Source organism: Conger conger, chromosome 10 (assembly GCF_963514075.1).
Source record: "Conger conger chromosome 10, fConCon1.1, whole genome shotgun sequence".
Lineage (NCBI taxonomy): Eukaryota > Metazoa > Chordata > Actinopteri > Anguilliformes > Congridae > Conger > Conger conger.
This window is the reverse complement of record NC_083769.1, coordinates 35,877,005-35,899,867: the sequence shown is the minus strand read 5'-3', so window position 1 is coordinate 35,899,867 and position 22,863 is coordinate 35,877,005. Positions and strand designations below refer to the sequence as shown.

Sequence of the window (22,863 nt, the reverse complement as noted above, 5' to 3'; positions counted from 1 at the left end):
CCACCTGCCATTATCCACTATCTAGTTCAAGAGACATGAACCAGTGTGAGCTTGGTTCAGATCCAAAGATTTGTCAATCATAGGGAGGGGATATGAAACCTTCACTGGGACCCTGTTGAGCAGATGGAACTTAACATAGAACACCATCTGCTAATTATCTTGGGTACCATGACAACTGGGGTGGCCAACGGACTCTGGATTGATGATCCCAATGCTTCTCACATGTAGCATTCTGCCACAGGTTAGCAGGCAGGCAGGCAGGCAGCATGGTCAGAAACAGATGAGCCTTACCTCAACTGCATCAATTCAGTATTGGTGGATGAATGAGTATGAATATGGCCCATCTCCCCTAGGGAGTTGGTAAATAACTAGTAACGGTGGAGACCAGTCATTGCTGCTTTCCCCCCCATACCCACTGAGCAGTTTACCTTAGAGCAGGGATCAGCAACTTGCGGTCCTCATGGGCCAGGTGTGAAGACAGTCTGACCAATCAATAGCACTAATTACCCAGCAGAAAATAAATCCAGGGCTGCATTTGGACTTGAGGGCCAGAGTTTATTATTTAAGTCCTAGAGAGTGCAGCCAAGCAGGTGTAGGGGTAATTTCCTTGGAACAGAGTTCACTTGGTTCTGTGGTGAGCAGCAGGGATGAGCTGGCACATGCTGGGGTTCTGTGGTGAGCAGCGGGGATGAGCTGGCCCAGGCTGGGGTTCTGTGGTGAGCAGCGGGGATGAGCTGGCACAGGCTGGGGTTCCTGGAGCAGCCAGGGAGGTACAGGCCCAGTAAATTCCCATCAGCATAATCAGGTTAAGAGTTTTTCTCTTTTTTCTAATTTGTGTTTATACATTATGACATTATTACAGTATTGGCATTTGGCAAATGCTCTTATCCAGAGCGACGTACAGTTGATTAGACTAAGCAGGAGTAATTTACCTTGAGGAATATCAGAATAAGTTTGAATACAAGACCGTTTGAATTGACCCAACTGTAACTGTTTCTGGATTTCAAACCAACTTCTGTTCTTAATTATTTAAGTATACCATTTATATGACCTGTATTTTATAACCACATTCCATGATATAAACAGTAACTAATAAATGTTCTTGTCTTGTAGCATTTTATTGTGGTCTAATTCACGAGTTAATTGGTCCTGGTGCATATGGCTAATTAGCTGATTGAGCCAGGGTAACTGTTGGCAGCAAAATCCTGCATACGCACCAGCCCTCCAGCACTGGAGTTTCCCGTCCCTGCATGAGAATTATATAAACCTAGGCACATAGTACAGCAGCAAAAACACACGCAAATGAGAATAAAAGGGGCAGGAATTCACAGGGGGAATCAGGGGTAGCTTAGTCAACAACTCCCTCAGGAGAATCTGAAGGGGATATACCTACATAGCGGGACCTCAACCACAAGGGGAGACCATAGCAGAGGGGCTAGTTGGGGATACATTGATGGTTATGGATGGCCGAGCTATCACTGCCTACATGACAAGAGAAGCTTTCATTACCAAGATGCACTTTTTTAAACTTAAACCTAGTGGGCCTGGCAAAGTGCCATAAAAATGTACAGCTGACTGGCAATATAATCCCTTACTTTCATAACCTATTTCATACCTCAGGACTGCAAAAGATAATTGAGTAACCTACCTGGTGAAAGCATAAATAAAATACATAAATAGTAAAATTGTAAAATAGTAAATAAAAGGTTTTACCTTGAAATGGTTTATCTCGCCATTGTTTTCTAAGATAGGAAATCCATAACAGGAAATGGCCTGGAACTACAGAGAGCTACATGGCCCTGAGGGATAGCATCAAACAACTTAATAGAGTTTATAAAAGGTAGAGTAATACATCTATCCCAGTTTTGGGATCAGAGAAAAGGCTTTGGAAAGCTTTGGAGAACCCCAAATTGTTTTTCTGATTGTAGAATGAATCTGAAGTGATATTTTCATTTCACCATGAAACACTGGGCAATTCATCATGTGCCTCAAAGGAGGACAGTTGTATGAGACCGATCCAACTGAGTTTCAGCATGCTTGTCAATGTAACCAGACAAATCTGAAATGCATTACCTTGTTTGTATTTTCCTATTGCAATAGCTGGTGTAAGTATTCGAGTATGAGTATTAAACGTATGTAAATTCATAGACATGGGTAAGTTTCGGTCTTGTTCCAAATATTTGGCATTCAGTCTAGGGGTTAATTATGGAATTATATGGAAAATGATATGGTTATAACAATCATTAAACTAGAAAAATAATTTATATAAACTTTTGTTGCTTTGCCCCAGGCTCCAGTGAAAATGTAGAGAAATTGTTTACACTCAGGGAGCACTTCATTAGGTAGACCTGTACACCAGCTTGTTAATGCAAATATTTAAATAGCCAATGATGTGGCAGCAACTAAATGCAAAAAGCATGCAGACATGGTCATGAAAATCCCAGGAGAGCAGCAGTTTCCGAGATATCCAGGAGTTAGGGAATAATACGAGTGCATGTTGAGGAATGGGAGGGGGGATTAAGAATAGAGAATTGAACTTTGTCAAATACTTCAGCCTACATATTTTTTTTGTTTGTTATTGAGTGAGGTTTAACAAATCCTCACTAGTGTACAATAAGACTGGCTGGTGTGTTTTTACCATTGCTAAAAATAAAGATAGGGTGGTTGTTATGAATTATTCACAAACATTCAGAAATCATCTGACACAAAAAGAAAATACTTGTGCATGGACCCAAGGTTACTTCCTATATAGGTTGCGAAGGCGGTTCAGTTCCGTTTTGGTTTGTTTGTCTATCCTCCCTTGCAGAGTAGCTGTCAAGTTTGCTTGTTGCACGACACAATTTTTGTTGGGAAATACCGCCCTTGAGGGAAGACCACAAGGGAAGGGAATGTGTTAAAGTGGAATGGAACCCGGTTCAGGAACAAAGCAAAACAGGACTGAACAGCCCTATCCCATCTTCTTGATATGGAGCACAGCATTGTGGGATTCCCTTCCTGCTGGAAGGTTCCATTGCATACCCTTGGCAGGAGGGAGGAAAACTAGGAATCAAGAGAATGCAACTGCTCCCTCCCCTTTCCTGAATTGGAAACAAACACCACTTGGTGTAGCTGCCATATTTCATCCCAGAATTTTGGGGATTCCCCCATGAAGCAACAAAAGCATAAAAAATGTCTGTTGTGGGCCCGGTGATCTTTCCCTGAAAGTGCATTTTCCATTTCCTGGCATATTCCCGACTGGGCCACAAGAAATACCACCAAAATAAAAAAGAAAGGAAATCGTGTCTTTACAGCAGCAAACAAGAATCAATTTTCCAGAGCATCCCATTTGCAAATACATGCATTTCTTTTTACACTCCCCCAGTATCTGGAGAAAAAAATATATAAAAAAATATAACCATTCTTATATTTTATTCCTGTTGATGCATCTGGAGTGCTGTTCAAAGAGAAAATGGGAAATGTTCCTGCAATCTGCACAGAAGTGAGCTGGACTGATTCTACAAAATATTAACGCCATATTTAGGTGTACAGAGAAGTGAGGATGGGATACCATTATATTATAAATGTATATTCATCAAAATCAAGCCTAAAGTATATGTTGATTTGTCATGTTTAAGGTTCATGCAATGACCTAATATCAAGAGCACACACAACTCAAACTTGAGTCAACATACTGCCACCTTAGATCTTATGCAAGTGTCTGCTCTTCCCAGCTTCTCTACATTCTACTATGCCTCTTCATACTTCTCACTGCCTATTGCCCCATACTTTTCTCAACAATGGTAATGCCCTTCTCTGACTGCTATACTTCCTGCATTGAAGAAATGGCCCAAAAAGGGGAAACCTTGCATTCAGTTACACATGTACATGGAAGCAAGTAAGTCAACATTTTCAACTAAGTGTAGGTACTTCAAAACAGTTTAATGCATTGCATGCACAGAACATGATATACCATTTTGTGTAGCTGTCAAAGTAGAACAGCTAGTATAAACCTCTGGATGGATGAGGGGGTAGGTCCAAAAACTCCTGACAAATGGCAAATACTGCTTTGATCCCTGTTAAGCTGAGACTTTGTAAGCCTGTCTCTTGTTGAAAATGCACATATGCATTTGCGCATCAGTTAGACACAGGGGCGACAGGAGTGAAATCTACGAGAAGACAGATGGCCGTACCCCTCCAATCTTGATATACTAATTTAAACACTTGAGCAATTCCTTAATTTCCCCATTACACTCCAACTGGAAAACCTTGTTATATAAATGTATTTATTAGACAAAGTTACCAGGTCTATTTTTTCATGAATACAGTTTCCAGTTAAGCCCCTATGTGTTCATATGCATGTATTCAAACTTTAATATTTATATAAACATATTTCTTGTATACAACATGTTTTCCCGTCAATTTAGTTTCAACCCCTTTATTTTTTCAAAATACTTAAAAATTATTTATACAGGAACTACAAGTTAAGCAGTTAGGCAACAGACTGTTCAAATCCTGCACACGTGCACAAGACTGAAAGGCTAAGCAGTGGCACAGGGCACACCCGTTCCCCACCTCAGCAGGGCACATGACAGCATATGGGGAGGCAAGCGGGAGAGGTGAGAGCTACTCACAGGTTACGTAAAAAAACTGTCTGTTCTCCATTTCGCTTCCCGTTTTAAATACCAAAATGTTTCCATGACTAAAAAAAAAAAAAAAGAAAGGAAAAAAGGGATAAAAAAAGAAGCCCACGCCCCATTAGTCAGTCCTTGAATGGGGAGGCCCACTGGAGTTTACAGGCTGTTCTCCTGACACCCATCCCCTTAACAGGACACCAGGCCCTGCTTCCAGTCCTCACGCTGTTACAAAAGAAGGCATTTGTTGCTCTTCTTTCCCCTCTTTGCCTGCAGAGCTGCTCTGGTAGCCAGCTCGAAAACTTCCCTCACACCATCCTTCGACTTCGCAGAGCACTCCATGTAGCCAAAAGCGCTGATACGGTTAGCCATGTCACGCCCCTCCTCCGGCTTCACTGGCTCCTGCAAGGGAAGAAAGACATCAGAATACATCAACATTGCCCGTTCTGCCTTGTCTGCATCAGACCCACAGCGGATGGAAAAACATTGAGCTCAGTTTCTCAAAGTTGCCGTTAACAGAGGTTTGCATGAGCACTATGAAATCAAGGGATGAAAGAAGCACATACCCTTTTGATCAAATGTTCATTTGATTATTTTAACAGGACTGCTTTACCTGTTTCATTTTGGCAAGCTCACGTCGTGTGTGTTCATCATTACGCAAGTCCTTCTTGTTGCCCACAAGGATGATGGGAACATTGGGGCAGAAGTGCTTGACCTCAGGAGTCCACTTCTCTGGGATGTTTTCTACAAAATAACAGCAGGAGGGGGAGGTTTGTCAGAAAGGCCAGTAACAAGGAGAGAAGCCTTACGATAGACTGTAGAAAAAATACCGAACAAGTGCCCGTTATGGCTACCAAAAAGTGTTTTGACTCAGGAAACTGTCCCCAAAGTATTACTGTAATGTCGGAATAACACAATAACTTGAAGAAAATCGGCACATGGGGAGACACCGATTGCGACTTTGACCGTATTGTTGCCATTGACTTTACGCCGAAAGGGTGGCTGAAACATCTATACTGAAGCCAACCGCATTCGCGCTAATGAGCAGCGACTCAACACAAGCAGGAAATGAGCATTAAAAACAACGCCCGGTTTTGGCTGCTTGAGCCTTTACACTCTTCTTATACTCACCCAAGCTGTCAGGGCTGTCAATGGAGAAGCACATGAGGATGACATCAGTGTCTGGGTATGAGAGGGGGCGGAGCCTGTCATAATCTTCTTGACCCGCTGTGTCCCACAATGCTAGCTCCACCTACCAAACAGAATAATTACTGTTCTTATAGACATTGCTATATACCTGGCTGAACCACATCTGCTGCCCAGTTCAACAGCTTTCATCCACAAAAACAAACACCTACAACAGGCATATATACCGAGGTGGGTGCATACAGTACCTGTTTGCAGTCAACCTCAATGTCGGCCACGTAGTTTTCAAAGACCGTGGGCACATAGACCTCGGGGAACTGGTCTTTACTGAAGACAATCAGCAGGCAGGTCTTGCCACAAGCACCATCCCCAACAATCACCAGCTTCTTCCTGATTGCAGCCATGCCTGGACAAAAATACCACCGTGGGAAACTTACACCACAACATCACACACAATCACCAGCTTCTTTCCCATTGATTCAAACTCCCTAACATGGGCAAAAATGACCCTTAATATGATATGCCCTACCCACTCCTTGCAAACTGAGATAAATGACAAGCCTGCACAAGCCATGGAATTGCTTCCCAATCACATCCATTCAACACATTGGGAGGGAGGGGCTAGTTTAAAAGTTAAACAACAGGCATATAGGATATTTTGAGACATTCTAATAATATCACAACTTAAATTAGATTCCTAGTCTCTAACAATAGCTGGTATCATTATAGCCATAAACAAAAACTCCTGACTGCAAAAATGCCAGGAAAATACATCACATATATTAAAAAATAGATTAATTCAATGACAATAAAAAAGTATTCAAATAACTGCTTGATGCATTAAAGAAAATTAAGATACATGCACTTGTCATTGTTTGACGTGTGCTTTATTTACAACGATAGGGTTGCAGACCCATCGGACGAGATTTTTGGGAGAAGAGTTTGTGGGCAGTAAATGGTTAGGCTTGTAGGAATGTGCCCTTCCGATTCAGAGTAATTCTCACGATAATATTAGCTGCGTCTGCTTCCTCAACTTTACTTCTAGGTCATTTCTCTCGCCAAAAAAATGCAGCGATGTTGTAAAACATCCTATAACGAATCCAAATGAACATAGTAATTAATATTAGTTCTAAAAGCGTTACTTTCAACGTTTACCTCTCATTCGCCTTTTAACATAACCGGTGCGCAGCTAACGCAAGCCTATTTAACCGAATAACTGGGTAGAATAAGCACCGACAACAGAAAAAGGTGCACCAAATCCCAAATGCAAACTGGAATCATCACAACCTGAACTGCACACTTGCCACAGTCCTTAACCCATTCTGAAATGAGGGAACATTTCTTCATCTTTTTCTGCATCTTCGCAGTGCATTTGGGTGGCCTGAGAGTCAGTCATAGCTTTTAACTCCGAATCAAGATGGCGTCAAGTAGCAACAGATGGTAGTACCAATATTTATAATGAAGATATTGGAAACCTTTGTGCGACCGTCACATTCGCCAAGATTGCAAGCTAAATCTATCGGAGGAGGTGAAGGAAACAGTTTGTTAACAACTTGGTCATACGTAGCCCCGCCCACCCAGCCAATACCCAAGATAAGGCCACATATCAAAGTTTCAACTTTCAATTTCAATATTATAATTTCTCGTTTGCCAACCCAAACGAGGTAGCATTAAGGTAGCTAGCTAGCCACCGTTAGATAAATATTTTACCTGCTAACAGTTAGTCATCTTGCTAGTGTTACGATTAATTCGCCAAATCTGGATTATAGTTAGCTAGCTAGCTAACGTTACTTCATTGGCTAGGTAGCTCGCTAAATTTGACTTATTAGTAAATTACAGTTGTCGTCTACATGAGTTAGCAAATTTCTCTAACAAAATTTCTATAAAAACGGTTACCGAACAAGAGAGAAAAGTTTATTGAAAAACGCTAGGCTAGCTAGCCGGCTAATTTACTAGTGTAGGCTACCGTTAGCGAACTAAAAGCTAGCTTAGCCATCAACACCAATGCGGAATTCCAATAATTCAGTAAGTTGGGCTAGCTATCTAGCGAGCCCACTTAACCATTTATTCGACGAAAATCGCAAGCTAGCACTTGTCAGACATTTAGCCACTCAAGAACTTTTGAAAGCGAGCGAAGACTACATTACAAACCTTAACGTTATTCTAGCTTGTTACCACCCATTAGCTGCAAAGCTAACGTTAACCAGGGCGGAAGCAGCTTGTCCTCGGCAAGTAGACGCTAACACAGAAGTTCGTTAGCTAGATGGCGAGCTTGCCACCGTCTACTTAGCTAAGTTAATTGCCGAAAATGGCCAAGTTATACAAATTTAATCGAACATAATTGAACTGTTTACACATTTTCTTCAGACTACAAACGATATGATACGGCTGCGATACATTGTCTTACCGAAGTAGCCTTACCTGTAATTTATGTGGCTTTGCAATGGTTACAATACCCACTCTCATACAATGAACAACAAGTACGCGCACGAGGAGGAAAGGAAAGAAATGACGGGGACGAGAGCTAGCCACGCCTGCGCGTGCACGCTCCAGGGTGGGGTTTCGTTTTATAAAGAAGTCATTATTACAAATAACGGACGAAATCAGCACATTGGGTGGCTAATCTTGAGGCATTGCCGCCCATAAAATACGAAAATTTAAATAATTTACATTTACTTTTTACATCAAAAGAACAAAGCAAAAGCATACAATAAGCAAACTACTAAAAAATAATAATACAGACTTATTGGTTAAATCTGGTATGAGATCATTGAGGGAAATGTGTTTTCCCTAGCAGTGGTAAACATTTACTTGTAGCTTAGGTCATTAAACCAGACAGCATTTACATACTTATGTCACAGTAAATCAAAGTGGATTGGCTACAACAGCAGGAGACCAACAAGTCAAAATAATACTAAATAATAATAAATAATAATTGTCACATGAAGACAATTCATGGAGGCTGCCAGTTGGACGATATTTTGGACTTATTTTGGCACCAGAGCATGCGTGCTGTTGGCTTTTTTTTGTGCTACAAAGCATGCACACTGGATACCTAAATCGGAAGGGATGAATAGGAATTAAACAAATATTTATATATCGGCTCATTAATTCAGCGTGAGGACGTTTTAGAATGTAAAAGTACAGTATTTTCCAAAATAGCATAATATCGCCAGGGTACGTTCATAGTTTTGAATGGACTTCAATGGTGTAATTTCCTTTTCGCATCAGAGGCAAAAAAAAGAAGTAATACATTTATACATTTATACATTTAAATGAATAAACTCCAATACCCATGGCAATAACTGTAGTAACTAAGCAAGCAACCACTACTTCCGGGTTAAAACTGGAACACGGAAATGTGCCGTAAGATTATATATGCGTACCCTTCCCTTATTACATCTACAATGTACAGAAATGATTAATATAGCTAATGTTTTTTGTTCTGTCATTATTATTTCATGGGTGCAGTAATACCGAATTAGCAGTGTCACTGTCAGACGCAGATATCTAGGTCATGCTGGCTGTAACAGCTAAATTGTCAACCATGTCTTGGTATATATCGAGCTAATCATAGTTCTGTCTTAGTTATGGACGTACTCTCCAACCTCATTTTTTTTTTTTACACACGACTGCTGGATTAGTAGTCATTTAAATAAATTCATCGTTACACTGATTCAGGTTCACAGTTGTCCGAATCAATGGACGTTTTAATCAAGCTGAACCGCCTTGGATGTGCAGTAAGACTGCACAAGGGACGAGTGAGACACCAGGTAGGGGGACAGAAATGAGACCACTTGGTGACTCTCAATTCTTTACACGTGAATCCTGTTATGGAGCTGTCCTGTTATTAGGTTCTCGCTTTTTATGCCAAACATGATTGTTATGGACAGTCTTTTGGTGTAGGTAGGTCTTTATCAATTCACCCTAGGTTCTCTTCTACTGAAGTAGGAGAAGCTACTCCGTGTAAGTAGTAATACTGTCTGCATTTGGCCTTGTGGTGAGAGTCACAAAGTTTTGGCTTGTTCTATGTTAGGAGATTTCAGAAGTGATTAGAAACAAATATATGTGTGCAATGTTGTTCTGCAGCCCTGCAATTATGTTTTGCGCTAATGATCCAGAGGAAAAATCTTTCCTTCATTAAAAGGTGTGAAGTGAAATAAGACACAATAGATACCCTTTCATGATGGTCATGCTCACAAATGGTTCAGTCAAGGAGGTCAACCTGAGTGTACATTGATCCTTTGGATTTACGTTTATATATGTTTCAGTTGGCTGATTATGCCAAATTAACGGTGTAAAATTAATGGTGTAAAACATCAAAACCACATTACCTGGTATGGTAGAATTGAGAACTACATACTAAGTAACATTGCCTGCATTTTTATTTTTATTTTAAAAAGATTTTGGTGAATAGATTCTTCATATAGGTTTGCGTGACAGGTTGAGAATTTGTTGCTCTTTTCAGGGCAGGACTTGTGATTCCCTTATTGCACTGAAGGGGCATTTTCCAAATCGTCATATTTGTGTAGCTATTCAGATATTTGAATACCCGGTGGATTGCATCCCATTCGGACCAGAGTTTATGAAGTCTAATCCCTCTTTGCCTCCAGAGTTTGCGTTCAGCATCAGGGGGGAGAGACTTCCCCCCAGTAAGCCATCTTAATGTACAGCAAGCTACGGCCATTTGGGAGCAGCGCTTTCGAGGATGTGGGGTCTCCGAGCCATACCTCTCCAGCCAGTACATCATGGCACACATTCTGGGAGCCAAGACTGTGAGTGTGAAGAACCAAGGCAATAATGGTCTTCATGGTCTGCATGCTCCCTCTGTCTGCCCACTCTTCTGCTCTCGGCTCATTCATTTCCTCCCGCCGTTCTGCCAGATGGCGAGCCTGGATCCCATCATTATGACAAAGGAGCTGACAGGTGTACAGACACACCGATTCTGGGAGCTCTGCTCAAAACGTCTTGCAAGGTAAACGTTCTAAATGTGTCCCATACCAGAGCAGTTGAGGAGGTGTCATTTGAAATTCTTGTGGTTTAAAAATGTATGTTGTGACAATATGTTGTGAGCTGATGAGATACATGCCTTTTGCTTAATCAGACTGTTATGTGAGCATGTTGCGGTTGTGTAACATTATATTAATTGTGTTCAGGATGCCAGTGCAGTATGTTATTGAGGAGTGGGACTTCAGAGATCTGACACTGAAGATGAGGCCTCCCGTTTTTATCCCACGCCCAGAGACGGAGGTAAGAGTACGGACAGAACTTCTGTGGCTACGATTGACATGTTTACACACACATATACACTGTCATACTTTTTAGATGCCTATACTATTGTCACATACAAACAGGTAATGGGAGGGTGGGTAAACTAGCAGTTCTTGGCCTTCACTGAACCCTGGCATAGACACTTATGCTGCACGCATAAACTAGCCGTAAGGTGATATATGTTGTCTATGTCTATAGGGCTGGAATGATTTTGAATGATGTTCTGTCTCTTTGCTGAGATCTATTTTAGTCGGGCAAATAATTATTTTTGCAAGTCTGCAGGCTTAAAGTATAATATAACCTACAATTGCAAGCAACACCACATTTGGAATGTGGCATCCACAGATTTTTATGCTTTATTCTCAGAAACAACTAGGTGGTGCTGTTGCGATATGAAACCTTTTAAAGACTGAATGGAAGGATTGAGTGACGTGCATGGGGAAAGCAGTGTGTGTGTTTGTGCATGTGTAAGTGTGTGTGTGTGCATGTAGGAGCTGGTGGGCCTGGTACTGGCCGGGTTCCAGTCGAGATGGGACAGCAGAGTGCCAAGTCTGCGGTGTCTGGAACTATGCTGTGGGTCTGGAGCCGTCTCCCTCAGTTTACTCCATAGCCTACCCCAGGTAAGCACTGGGAGTTGGGAAAGTCTTTTAAGTAAACTTCCTTACCAGTTTCTAAATAAGGAATAATAATCACAATCATCACTATTGGTACAATGCATTCAGGATGTAATTAACGGTTTCTTTACTCCAGCTCAGTGTAGTTGCAGTGGACAAGAGTACGGAAGCAGTGAGTCTGACTCAGGAGAATGCTCACAGGTAACCTACCCACGGGACTTGCCACAAATTGTAGACATCTGTTTCTTGAGTGTGTCCTGGGATGTATATATAATGTGTATAATGTTTGCTATGTGACAGGTTGGGGCTTCAGGACAGACTAGAGGTTCGACAGTTGGATCTCACTGTGGGTAAGAAACGGAGAGAATGAAAAAGAGAGTGTAACCCTCTGCGGTTTCCCTTGTCTTGGTTAAATGCATACGAGCTCAAGTTCAGACTTGAACCCAGTAGAGATGCTGTGACAGGACCCGAAACAAGAAGGCCATGCTCGTAAACCTACCAATCTGTCTGAATTAAAGCAGTTTGGTAAAATGTGAGCTAAGGTTCCACCACAGTTATGAAAGATCAAATTATAGGTATATGGTATAAATGCAGTTCTTGCTTTAAAGGGGCAATTACTTTTTCATAGGGGTGATATGGGCGTGACAACCTAAAGTGTTTACACTTTAGGTTCCCTTTGTCTAAAGATCTGAAAACATTCAGTGTGACAAATGTGCAAATGTGACAGTCCCCTCCATACTGCAGACGCAGAGGTGATATTGAAGGAGTGTGGTCCAGTCGACATACTGGTCAGTAACCCCCCATACCTGTTCTCCCAGGACATGACGTCCCTGGAACCCGAAATCCTCAGGTTGGTGAGATTTGAGAATGTTTTGTTTTTTTCAACTGAATTTGTCAAATGAACATACAGTACATGAAAATTCCAAGAACTTTCCCATTTTTCAATTGAATGTATGATTTACAAAACAAATTCAGAAAAGATGTGCAATCGGCCTGTTCTGAACCATCCTCTCAAAACCGTCCCACCTTCATATGCTGGCTTGAACCCCCACCCTCCTCTGTCCTCCCTTGCCCTCACTCCCAGGTTTGAGGACCCAGCTGCACTGGATGGAGGAGCAGATGGGCTGCAGATCATTGCACAGATACTGACTCTGGCTCCACACCTCCTAAAGGACCTGGGGTAAGTCTGTACATTATGCGTGTGTGTATATGTAGTCTGTGTTTGTGTGTGCATATGGCCATGAGAAAGAGGGAGACAGACCCTGTGTGTGTATTTATACTGTAGGGTTCCTGCAGTAATCTAGCAAAGAGGCTTTCCTAGTTGCGGTTAGTCACAGTTCATGGAAATACTCAATCCTGGTATTTTCATGGAAGTGAGGAACATGTTCCTGGGAGACGGCTCTGGCAGTTACGACAGTACTGGCACAGGTTATGGAAACGCTGCATTTATAAACAGATTGATGACTGGTTTCTCTTTTTGGCATAATAAATGTAATATTATGTAATAACAAAATGAAAATGAGTATTTCCGCTAAGTAATAATCATTACACCTTACTATATGTATTAGTCTATGTAATTGAGCAATCCCATGCATCTTACTGCTGGCTTTATAATCAGCTTGAGCATTTGCTTGTCCAGTAGTTTTCTCCATAAAGAGATAATATTACAGTATACATAACCGATGGTAACAATGTCATTACCACTCATGGTCAAGAAGATAATGGTTTTGAATACATTTTTACAGATAAGAATGGCTCTGAGAAACGACAATAGAAGATACACAGATAAAAATGTTAAGAGTACTAAACTTCTTTAAGCAGAGGTACATAATTTGTGCCAGTACTGTAGGACCTGTTGGCAAACATGTTGCCATGCTGATATTGAAAAGATAGACACACAGTCATGGTAGTTTTCAAAGATTAATTTTGGGTCTCATAAGTGGAATCCTGTAAAGCTGAAACTGAATCCTCCTTGTCTGAAGCATGGCAGGATGTGCCAGGGCCAGTGGAGAGCACACAGGGGAACAGTGTCCCGGAGTTCATTCCTGGCACACTGCATGTCTCTCTTTAAAGCTCCTGGAATGTATACAGGATCCTTATCTGGTGGACTGTAATCTACAGTGGAGGCCAGGGATGACCAGGTTTATATGGGAGTGGTTGAATTGGTGATGAGGAAAATTGATACTTAGTCGATGTGGTCATCTGAAGGAATCCTCAAATGTTTGTTAACTTTCTTTTATTCTACATATACTGATACTGATTTAACTCAGTATCAGGGACAGTGCTTTACTCTTCCTGAAATTTTGCATCTATTCCAAAGGATTTATAATTATTGACAGAATTAAATTGATTAAATCACAAAAGCCCCAAAGATCCCACTCCTTTTCCCCTCTTGCTTTGCCAGATTTGTGTACCTGGAGGTAGACCCTAGGCACCCTCCAGTGATCCAGAAATTTGCGGAGGAAGAAAAGATAGGACTGGAGTACATTCAGACACACTATGACATCACGAACAGGTCTGTATTTCTGTCACAGTGATGCTTCCTGAGCGGTCAGTGCTCCAGTCAGTGTGTGATGTCACAGAAAGTTGTGCGATGCAGACATATTGTGACATTATTTTCACCAGAAGTCATGCTGTCTTCCCCTTAGGCCACGTTTCTGTGTCCTGCAGAGAAGAGGAGCGGAAAACTAAACAGGGGAGCGAGTGTCATTCCATTGTCATTATTGTATTTTTATTGTTATTATTGTGAATCCATGTGCTTCGACTATTGTGCATTGTTAACTCATTCTGTGCTTAAACTGGCCATTCAAGCCTTGAAACACTGGGTAATGCTATGCCAATTAAACCATTCATCCAGCCCACTCAAATTTCATTTTGAGAATGAAATCTGTGTCAAAGGGAGGAAATATTCAAGAAAGAAAATGGAGCACTCTGCTGGGTCAGGACCCGAGTAGGCTGCTACGTGCCTGGTACATTTCTCCCTCCAGCAAACAACCCAAAATGGATATACCAAACTACCATCCCAAACTAATCTGGGAAGATTGGGGTTGATCTGGATTCAATGCTGGGAGGTGCAGTCTCAGCCACGTAGTCCCTGGGTGCAAGTGGAGTGTGAGTGCGGGAGAGAAAGGACTGAGAGAGAGAAAACCCCACTCCTCCACTCCACAAGCCCAAGCGCTGCACCCCCAGAAGCGGGCGTTGAGTTTCACTGGCTGCCTTCCAGCTTAGCGCCCTCGCCGTCCCCTCCCCCCCTCCCCCTCTCCCCATCTCGTCTCCACTTTATACTGCCCTGTTTTTCAATACGTCTGTCCCAATTTCTCTCTACGCTCCGCAATTAGAATTCCGATCGAGAGTTTCTTTGTGGCACTATTATCGGTCTCACGCGAGTTGGAAATCGCATGGCTCCCAATGGTTTTTCAATTGTATTTAATATTAGAATTATTATTTATTATACTAATATTATTTAGTATGTTTCTCATGCAAGTTTATTATTTTATTTTTTAGCTCAAACAAAACCCTAAAACAAAAATAAAACCGATTACTGTTGCATTTTCACAGAATGTACTCTGTTTCCAACATTTCACTGTACATACTTTATTTGTTACAAGCTTATACAAGTATCTTGAAAATTTTTGCTTTTAAAGTGTGGAACCCCAGGAAGACCAGCAGCTAGGGGATCCAAATAACTGAAATTTAAGTGATATATGATTTTTCTCGTTTCTTATGGCTTGCTGACATACTTAAGTGCTAATAACCAGTTCTCACTACTGCATTTGAGTGGCCCTGCTAAAAGTAAAAGGCACGGCGGCGAACAGGATCCCACAGGTGTGATAGACCAGGCACTACTGCCAATCAGCTTCTTCTGGTTGCTTCATTCCTGATCTGACGGCTTTAATGTTCGAATCAGGGACATGCTTTGTAGAACATCTACCTTTGCCTCCTCCCCTTTATCTACCTCACAACTCACCCCCACCCCCCCTCGCCCTGATTCTAGGAACTGGAGTGGAGTGTGGCTGAGGGTAATTACTGAAGGCTTTCCTGGAACTCTCCTTTCCAGTATCTGGCTCTCCCTGGAAGCGCATGCTCATTCCGTGAATCGCCCGGCTTTATCCCTCTCCGCCGGAGATAGGAAAGTGGATGGAGAGGAAAGGGGGGTGGGTTAAGTTATGATTCAGTCTTTCATTTTCAGGAATCTCTTCTTTTTTTTTTTTTTACTATTCTGAAAGCTAAACAAAGACCAAATACAAAAAGCAATACCAGCGCAGATACGAAACCATTCACAGCATTCATGATTCCGCTTGAAAGCACTTTTGTGAAGTTCTGTATTTTACTACACATCTCTGTACAATAGATAAAAAATACAATTGAATACAATTTCCATAATGAATGGTATAAGGGTTTAATACATGTTAATCTTTAGTGTTTTCCTTAAGAGTATGTGCTTTCCATGTCTATTAATCTCATTAAATGCATTTCTGTGGAATGGGAAAGTGAGTAAACAATAGATATTAGGATACGAAATGGGGAAAGGAAATGGGAATGATTTAAATCTTGGCTGAAGTGGGGTGCAGTTATGAACTGTCAGATTTGGACCCCATTAATCCATTTTGAAATGCCAATCACTAAATATGACAGTCTAATGTTGAGGGGGGAAAAATCCACAAACACATACTAAACGGCCATTTTACATTAACTCAAATAACCTGCTCCTCCAGTCTACCCCTTTTCAAAGGATACTTCCAGCAGGGAAATGTACAAAAGACACAAATCAGACTACACCATGGAGTCCCCAGATCTCAATCTAATAGAGTGCCTTTGGGATGAGGTGGAAAAGGCATGAATATGCGACTACAAAATATGCAAGAACTGTGTGAAGCCATTGAGTCAGAATAGACCAAAATCCCTAAGTAATCCCCAAAAGGACCTCGGACCTTGTTGAATCCATGCCACAAAGAATTCAGTGGGTCCTACTCGGTACTAGACAGTTGTGTCTAATAAAGTGGCCAGTGAGTGTATGCTACACTGTCGAACGACCATGGCTTAAATGTGTAAATACCTCCACATCATCAGAAACTGAAGCAGCCTATCCAGAAAAACAAGGCAACAATTAAGGGATTTAGACGCGCACTCGAGCGTCACGAGATGACATTCCAGTAACAGGAATATGGAAAATAAATGTTCGTCGTCTCACCGAACAATGCATTCTCATATCTCATGGCTCACATCTTAGGGCTGGACAAATCAGTTGGCCACGAAAAAAGAACAAAGATTCCAGCGCACTCACGCGGATTGTAAAGTCTTGGCAGGACCAGAATATATTACTGACGGGCGCCAGTTTGCGGCAGAACGGCCTTCATCAGGGTAGACGCGCACACCGAATGGCACATACTTAGGTGTGGCAAACAGTCGTATTCGGAAAACAGTTGAAACAAGTAAATTGTTAAATTAGTATATTGCAGCCAGCCGCTGAAAAATAGACACCGAGTCATAGAAGTAATAGGTTGTATAAGATATTGAATAATTTAAACTATTATCTAAAATTACACTGAATTACAGGAATGCTGAGAAATCTAAAACGCCGTTGCTCGGAACTGTAATTTCATCTGTTACCTCATCCAATTAAATAGTAAATTAATGAAATGCCAACAGAGGGAATTTTCATGCCCCGCAAGTGGATACTGTAAATTGGACGCGCGTATTTCTGTTCGGGTACGGCAACTGCCCGTTTTCTCTTTATCTTCTTCGGCCCACATAAAAAAGGTACACATTCACGGCCCATGGTTACCACGGCCGTCCTGGACTATCAAACTGTGATGTTCAAAAAAATAAAAGGAATACATTTAGATTCATTAGGATTACTTGTCATTAGTGATAACAATTGTGATAGTAAGACGATTAAAACGATGCCTATATCCACATACTCGAATTTACGTATGACGGTCCTTTTTTCGTAAATCGTAAAATCCTGGCGCCGCAAAGTGAGTAGGCAGCAATGGGTAATTCATTCTAGAGACATCATCAAGCAACTTTGGGGGATTTAATTTCATTAAAACTTCATTGTTTATTTTTAATGCCAAATGAGTGGTGTACTTTTCTTTACAAAGGTTAAATACACATATACACTCAGTGACCACTTTATTAGGTAGACCTGTACACCACCGTGTTAATACAAATATCGAATCAGTCAATTATGTGGCAGCAACTAAATGCATAAAAAGCATGCAGACTTAGTCAGAAGGTTCAGCTGTTTTTCAGACCAAATGTCAGAATAGGGAAGAAATGTGATCCAAGTCACTTTGACTGTGGAATGATTGTTGGTGCCAAAAACAAAAAACATCCAGTGAGCAGCAGTTTTGCAGGCAAAAATGTGTTGTTGAGAGAGGTCAGAGGAAAAGAGCCAGACTGGTCGAAGCTGACAGGAAGGTGACAGTAATGCAAATAACCATTACAACAGTCGTATGCAGATAACCATTACAACAGTCGTATGCAGAAGAGCATCTCTGAACACACAACGTGTCTAACCAAACTAAGTAGACAGGCTACAGCAGCAGAAGACCAATAAGTCTAATAAATACCTAATAAAGTGCTCACTGAGTGTATACGCCTGTACACTAGTCTATGCAATAAAATAATAAAAATTAAATGGTTCTGAAATTAGGTATCTTCTAAATTAAAAACAAGGCTATATGCATGGACCATATAAAACTTAATGTATTGCACTTTATTTCATACTGTAAGCAAATAAGCAAATGTGTACTATCCTTTCATGAACTGTTAAATTCCAAATCCCACTTGGTTGAAGCATTTTCTAAGTCGCTTACCACATATTTGTGGGTACATAGTCACAATTTCCATTGAGATATTTTCTTGCGTACGTTTCTTTATGTAATCAGATTATATGCAGAAGTGCTGAGAATTTAGCCACAGTACATGAACAGATAAGAAATAAACAGGACATCATTTGCGATATTTTTTTTTTTAGAAAATATATTTTTTATTACTGTGTACAAACAGCCACATTGTGGAATAATCACATGAATTCAAGATTGATAAAAAAGTGTTCATAAAAAATTTCCATAAAAACAAACTGGTTCAGTCCAGAGCAAACAGGTCACAGCAAACTGGTCCTGCAGGCTTTATGGTTGTGAGGAGGTATGCCTTCTTGACTGACTCATTTGGGGGACAAATTAAGCTAGAACCTGGAGCAACACATCTTTGACATACTACCCGGTCCTAAGGAGGGAACTGTGCCCAGAATATGATCATCTGATCATACCTGAATATGTACAGCGTGTTCTCTGTGACAGGACTATCATATTCCCTCCCAACCCCCATTCAGCTCAGTGCTGCAGCCTTCCAGTGGTAATGCAATTACATCACATGGTACTCATACCAGAATCTCACTGTGCCAGATCCGTATCCCATCACAGCGTCAGGTGTGCTGGGAGCCACCACGTCCCCAAGGGGGTGCTGGGTGTTTCAAAGATGGAAGGGGTAATCTTTCAGGTAGCGTTGTAGAGGACGAGGCAGGGGAAGCTGGTCAGGAGAGTCGGTGAGGCGGTTGATTGTGAGTCGTGTGAGGTGCTGTAGGGAAGGGCAGGACTTGTGGCGGTTGAGTGGACGAGCCAGTTTCAGGAGCAATGCACTATCCTTGGGCGTTGGTTGGTCCTCTTTGCACGCCAACTCGCCCTGGCTTGACCCTACATAATGCTGCACAAGGCTGGCCACATCTGGAAATGCTAGTAGCCGGGGTTTGGCTAGAGAGCTGGAGTCCAGACGGAAACGTCCATGGCTGTACTCAATTCGCACATTGGTGGGGCCACGTCCTGTCTTCACAGACAGGGTCAGCATGTACAAGGGGTGGCTGCTGTCCCGAATGAGGAAGGTCCCCTCCTGCGCCTCCTGAAGGACTGACTGTGCCTCACTTGCTGTAATGGCACCCCAGTACCACCCTGCAGAAAAAAAAAAACATCAGTTGTTTGAAATCAAATCTTTGTTAACTGTCATTGTGAAAAAAACAATGAAGAAATCATTATGACCCTGACATCCTGATTTAGATTACTTATGGGATGCCAAGATCCTCACTCTGTGATAGCTATTGTCTGGAACCTACCCACAATATATCCATAATAGAATACCACATTTGTGGAATACCACATTTCCTCAACTGTGAGTCCTCTGTATGTGCGGCCACAGATGGGCACATTTAGAACGCTGCTATACCTGAGATATCCAGGTAGTGGAAGGTCTGGGCAATGGCACGCAAGTCTTCTGTGGGGTCCCACAACTTGGGAGGGCTATGCAGGCAGCAGGAGGTGGGAGTGGATGAGGAGAACCCAAGGTGTGTATCGGTCCGCATGGTAAATGGAACCGCCTCAGTAGTTGGAACAGGCAGCAGACCCCTGGGGCTGAAAACAGGAAGGAACGATCAGTCACCAAAGAGATTGCATGCAAGTTAGACAGCATAACAAAATGTGCACTGTCAGAACTTTCTGGAACCCTGTTACCCTCTTTCTGTACATTTTTGGTGTTTGAATGCATGTTTGTCTTTTTAACATCACAATATCCTGAGGTGATTAGCAAAGTAGATAGATCCTTGTCTCTGGAGAGACAAATAGTCTGTACACATTTAGAGATAATGATTGTCACAATTTTTTGCAAACACATTAGGTTTTCCAAGTAAACAGAAAAATAAAAGCATTCTAGAGCACTTATTAACTAGCTTACAGGGGATGACTCTCATTACAAGGCAACTTTTGGTTGTGGCATTTAATAGGCTTAATGAATATGTAGTGGTTAACTGGAAGAGTGAGTCGGTTTGAGCTCAGAATTGTGCCTCGTGTATGTATAGTACATAAGAACAGATTCATTTTATTATGTTTATTTTTATTGTGCCGGTACTTCTTCCTTGAGTGCAATGATCTCAGTTTGCACGAGTCGTATGAAATAGTTCCAACTGAAAAAACTATTAAACCTAATATTTTGAAGAATAATGAGGTAACATGCATTCTGTATGTACAAAATTATTATAGGTATAATCTGATAGTGCAAGCTGCTTTGGGGTAACTTGAAGGTGTAATGTCTTATTTTAGACCACAAATGCCCGATAGCAACCACTGTAAAGCAAACAAGCCATCAGAAACTTCTCTCAATATTTAAAACATCATTAACTGTAAAGATAACCTGCCTGGCCTATGAGAAACATACATAAAAACTGAAATAATAGTGAGAAAAAAACTGACGTTTGTATGTATTTCAGCCTTCGTCCTATGTTACATAATGTACTCAGTGGTTTTAAATGGTTTTTATTAAAGTAATCTTGAAGCATAAATATCAGCAAGCGGCCACCCACAGTTCTGAATTAATATGCATGCATTCAAGGGTTGTTTTTACAGGAAGGGCTTAGTCAATATGAAAGAACTGCTGAGGAAATAACGAGAAATATCGACACTTTCCCCCTCACACAGATAGAGGGTCAAAACAGATTTTGGTTAAAAAACCCTTTGTGGTCTTGGTACTTAAAAGTTCTGGTCGCAGGTGTTAGAAAAAACGATCAAACTGTCCCATGCATGTCCTATTTAAATGTATAAAATATTATTGTACCTCTGTGACAGATTGCGGATATCCCCCCACCCCCAACAGGCTCCACAAGTTTAAGAAAGACTAGGTGTAACTGCGGAAATGTGCAATGCCCTGTATAGACGTTGCTTATATGTGGTTAAATGAAAGCAGCCATAAACCGTATTAAGCTTACGGCATACATTATAAACGTCACAATCTATACTAAAATAAATTTGCCCGAACAGATTTACTAATATCTTTACTAAGGTCACACACCCAAATCAATTTACTTAAAAAAAAGACCACTTACCCTTGTACGCATAGAATCATCACAGATAGCGAAGATTTCCCTGAGTTTGTCCAATCGCTGAGGTTGTATTTCTGGCCTTTTAAAACCAAAAGCTTGAGAGAAAAAAGATACCGATAGCTATATCTATTTTGTTTTAATTTATCTGAAAACAGAATTTTAAATTTAACCACAGTATTTAATCTTGTTTCACAGAAAATGACCGACTTAAATTCATTATAATTTTACTATCCGCAACGATAATTGCTGTATTGAAAATATTAAATATAAAATCCAATAACGTACAAATGCGAAAATGATCAAGTCGTGACCGTGACTTCCCTCTCAAGGCAAGCAGCAAAGTATTACGGATCAGCCAGAGACAGAGCCTTGTCTTTGAAGTGGTGAAGAAAAATATGTTTTACAGTATTTGCGAAAACAGAGGAAGAAAAGCTCAGTGGGTTTGGCTTTACGAGTTCACAGAAGTTCCAGGAATTGTGTTCTGGGAATTGCTTTGCATTTCAGCGTCTCTGACGACATCAGTTCAGGCACAGCTGCATACTTGTTTCACAGAACTGTGATCTCACAACCCACATGGTTAAAAGTGTTCTCGTTGAAATGACCAATTTCATTGTTTAGCTGCGTAACTTTTATTCACTAAAATGTAAATTGTGGCAAAAGGTGGACATCCTTTCCCTGCCGTCGCTACCAGCCAACGGCGCTAAAATGAGCTCAGTTGGGTTCACAGGAAACAGATCCGACGTTTTTCCAAGTAGACTACTTTCCAGGAAAAGATGAAGCACCGACGAGGCTGGCCTATCTGCGTCGTGCCCTTCCCTGCAGCTCCGCCCTTGCTATTCTGAGAATGGGCTGCCGCTGTATCCAATGAACTATGGCTGTATCCTTATGGGTCTCGGGGGTACAAGGCGACCGCGCACAGCGAGGACATTGTGGCAAATATAAAATTAAATAAAACAAAATCAGGGCCAAGAATAACTAGCGAGAAGCACAGAGAAGACTGCGATTTTGGGGGTGGTCTATTTAACTTAACGTTTGGAAATTGTGATTAATATCATGACGTGTCTAATGTGCCATTGTCGGGATTTTTGCGTAGATTTTCAAATTTAGTAGTGTTACTGGTTATATGTCAGGGCAGTTGTTCGATGTAGGGTATGTATTTAGCCTAGCTAATACCTAGCCTTTCGTGAATAGCTAGAGTAGACTAGTGACCGCGATTTCATTGTGGTTTGGCTTTTTGCTTGCACACATACAAAATGACATACACAATTTAACAACCTTTTGTGGATCGAAAAGGTTTATGTTTTAAGCTCCTACCTTGCGTCGGCCTACGAATACATATCGGTCCCCTTTTCTT

The 22,863-nt window shown here is 41.3% G+C and overlaps 3 protein-coding genes across 5 annotated transcripts; 1 reads left to right on the top strand and 2 right to left on the bottom strand.

The window, feature by feature from the left end:
- Positions 1 to 3,897: 3,897 nt before the first annotated feature.
- On the bottom strand, positions 3,898 to 8,307 carry rhoab (ras homolog gene family, member Ab). Of its 2 annotated transcripts, none has more exons than XM_061258856.1 (5): positions 8,178 to 8,307; positions 6,005 to 6,162; positions 5,742 to 5,862; positions 5,224 to 5,354; positions 3,898 to 5,012 (listed from the first exon to the last, which is right to left on the bottom strand). In XM_061258856.1, exons 2-5 carry the CDS (start codon positions 6,158 to 6,160, stop codon positions 4,839 to 4,841), a joined length of 582 nt encoding a protein of 193 aa, XP_061114840.1. In that variant the 5' UTR covers positions 6,161 to 6,162; positions 8,178 to 8,307; the 3' UTR covers positions 3,898 to 4,838. The 2 variants fall into 2 exon arrangements, with proteins under 2 accessions (XP_061114840.1, XP_061114838.1); XM_061258854.1 differs by lacking the exon at positions 8,178 to 8,307 and adding an exon at positions 7,908 to 8,099.
- A 762-nt stretch (positions 8,308 to 9,069) lies between these two features.
- hemk1 (HemK methyltransferase family member 1) lies at positions 9,070 to 15,195 on the top strand. Its single transcript, XM_061258853.1, has 12 exons — positions 9,070 to 9,122; positions 9,438 to 9,529; positions 10,370 to 10,531; positions 10,640 to 10,731; positions 10,913 to 11,006; positions 11,519 to 11,647; positions 11,778 to 11,842; positions 11,942 to 11,991; positions 12,386 to 12,491; positions 12,726 to 12,821; positions 14,046 to 14,156; positions 14,290 to 15,195. The coding sequence occupies exons 1-12, from the start codon at positions 9,116 to 9,118 to the stop codon at positions 14,330 to 14,332; spliced, it is 1,047 nt and encodes a 348-aa protein (XP_061114837.1). The 5' UTR covers positions 9,070 to 9,115; the 3' UTR covers positions 14,333 to 15,195.
- Positions 15,196 to 17,818: 2,623 nt separating this feature from the next.
- Positions 17,819 to 22,231, bottom strand: cish (cytokine inducible SH2-containing protein). Of its 2 annotated transcripts, XM_061256784.1 has the most exons (4): positions 21,795 to 22,231; positions 21,513 to 21,604; positions 19,865 to 20,049; positions 17,819 to 19,593 (listed from the first exon to the last, which is right to left on the bottom strand). In XM_061256784.1, exons 2-4 carry the CDS (start codon positions 21,530 to 21,532, stop codon positions 19,121 to 19,123), a joined length of 678 nt encoding a protein of 225 aa, XP_061112768.1. In that variant the 5' UTR covers positions 21,533 to 21,604; positions 21,795 to 22,231; the 3' UTR covers positions 17,819 to 19,120. The 2 variants fall into 2 exon arrangements, with proteins under 2 accessions (XP_061112768.1, XP_061112767.1); XM_061256783.1 differs by having other exon boundaries at positions 17,821 to 19,593; positions 21,513 to 22,231.
- Positions 22,232 to 22,863: the final 632 nt, after the last annotated feature.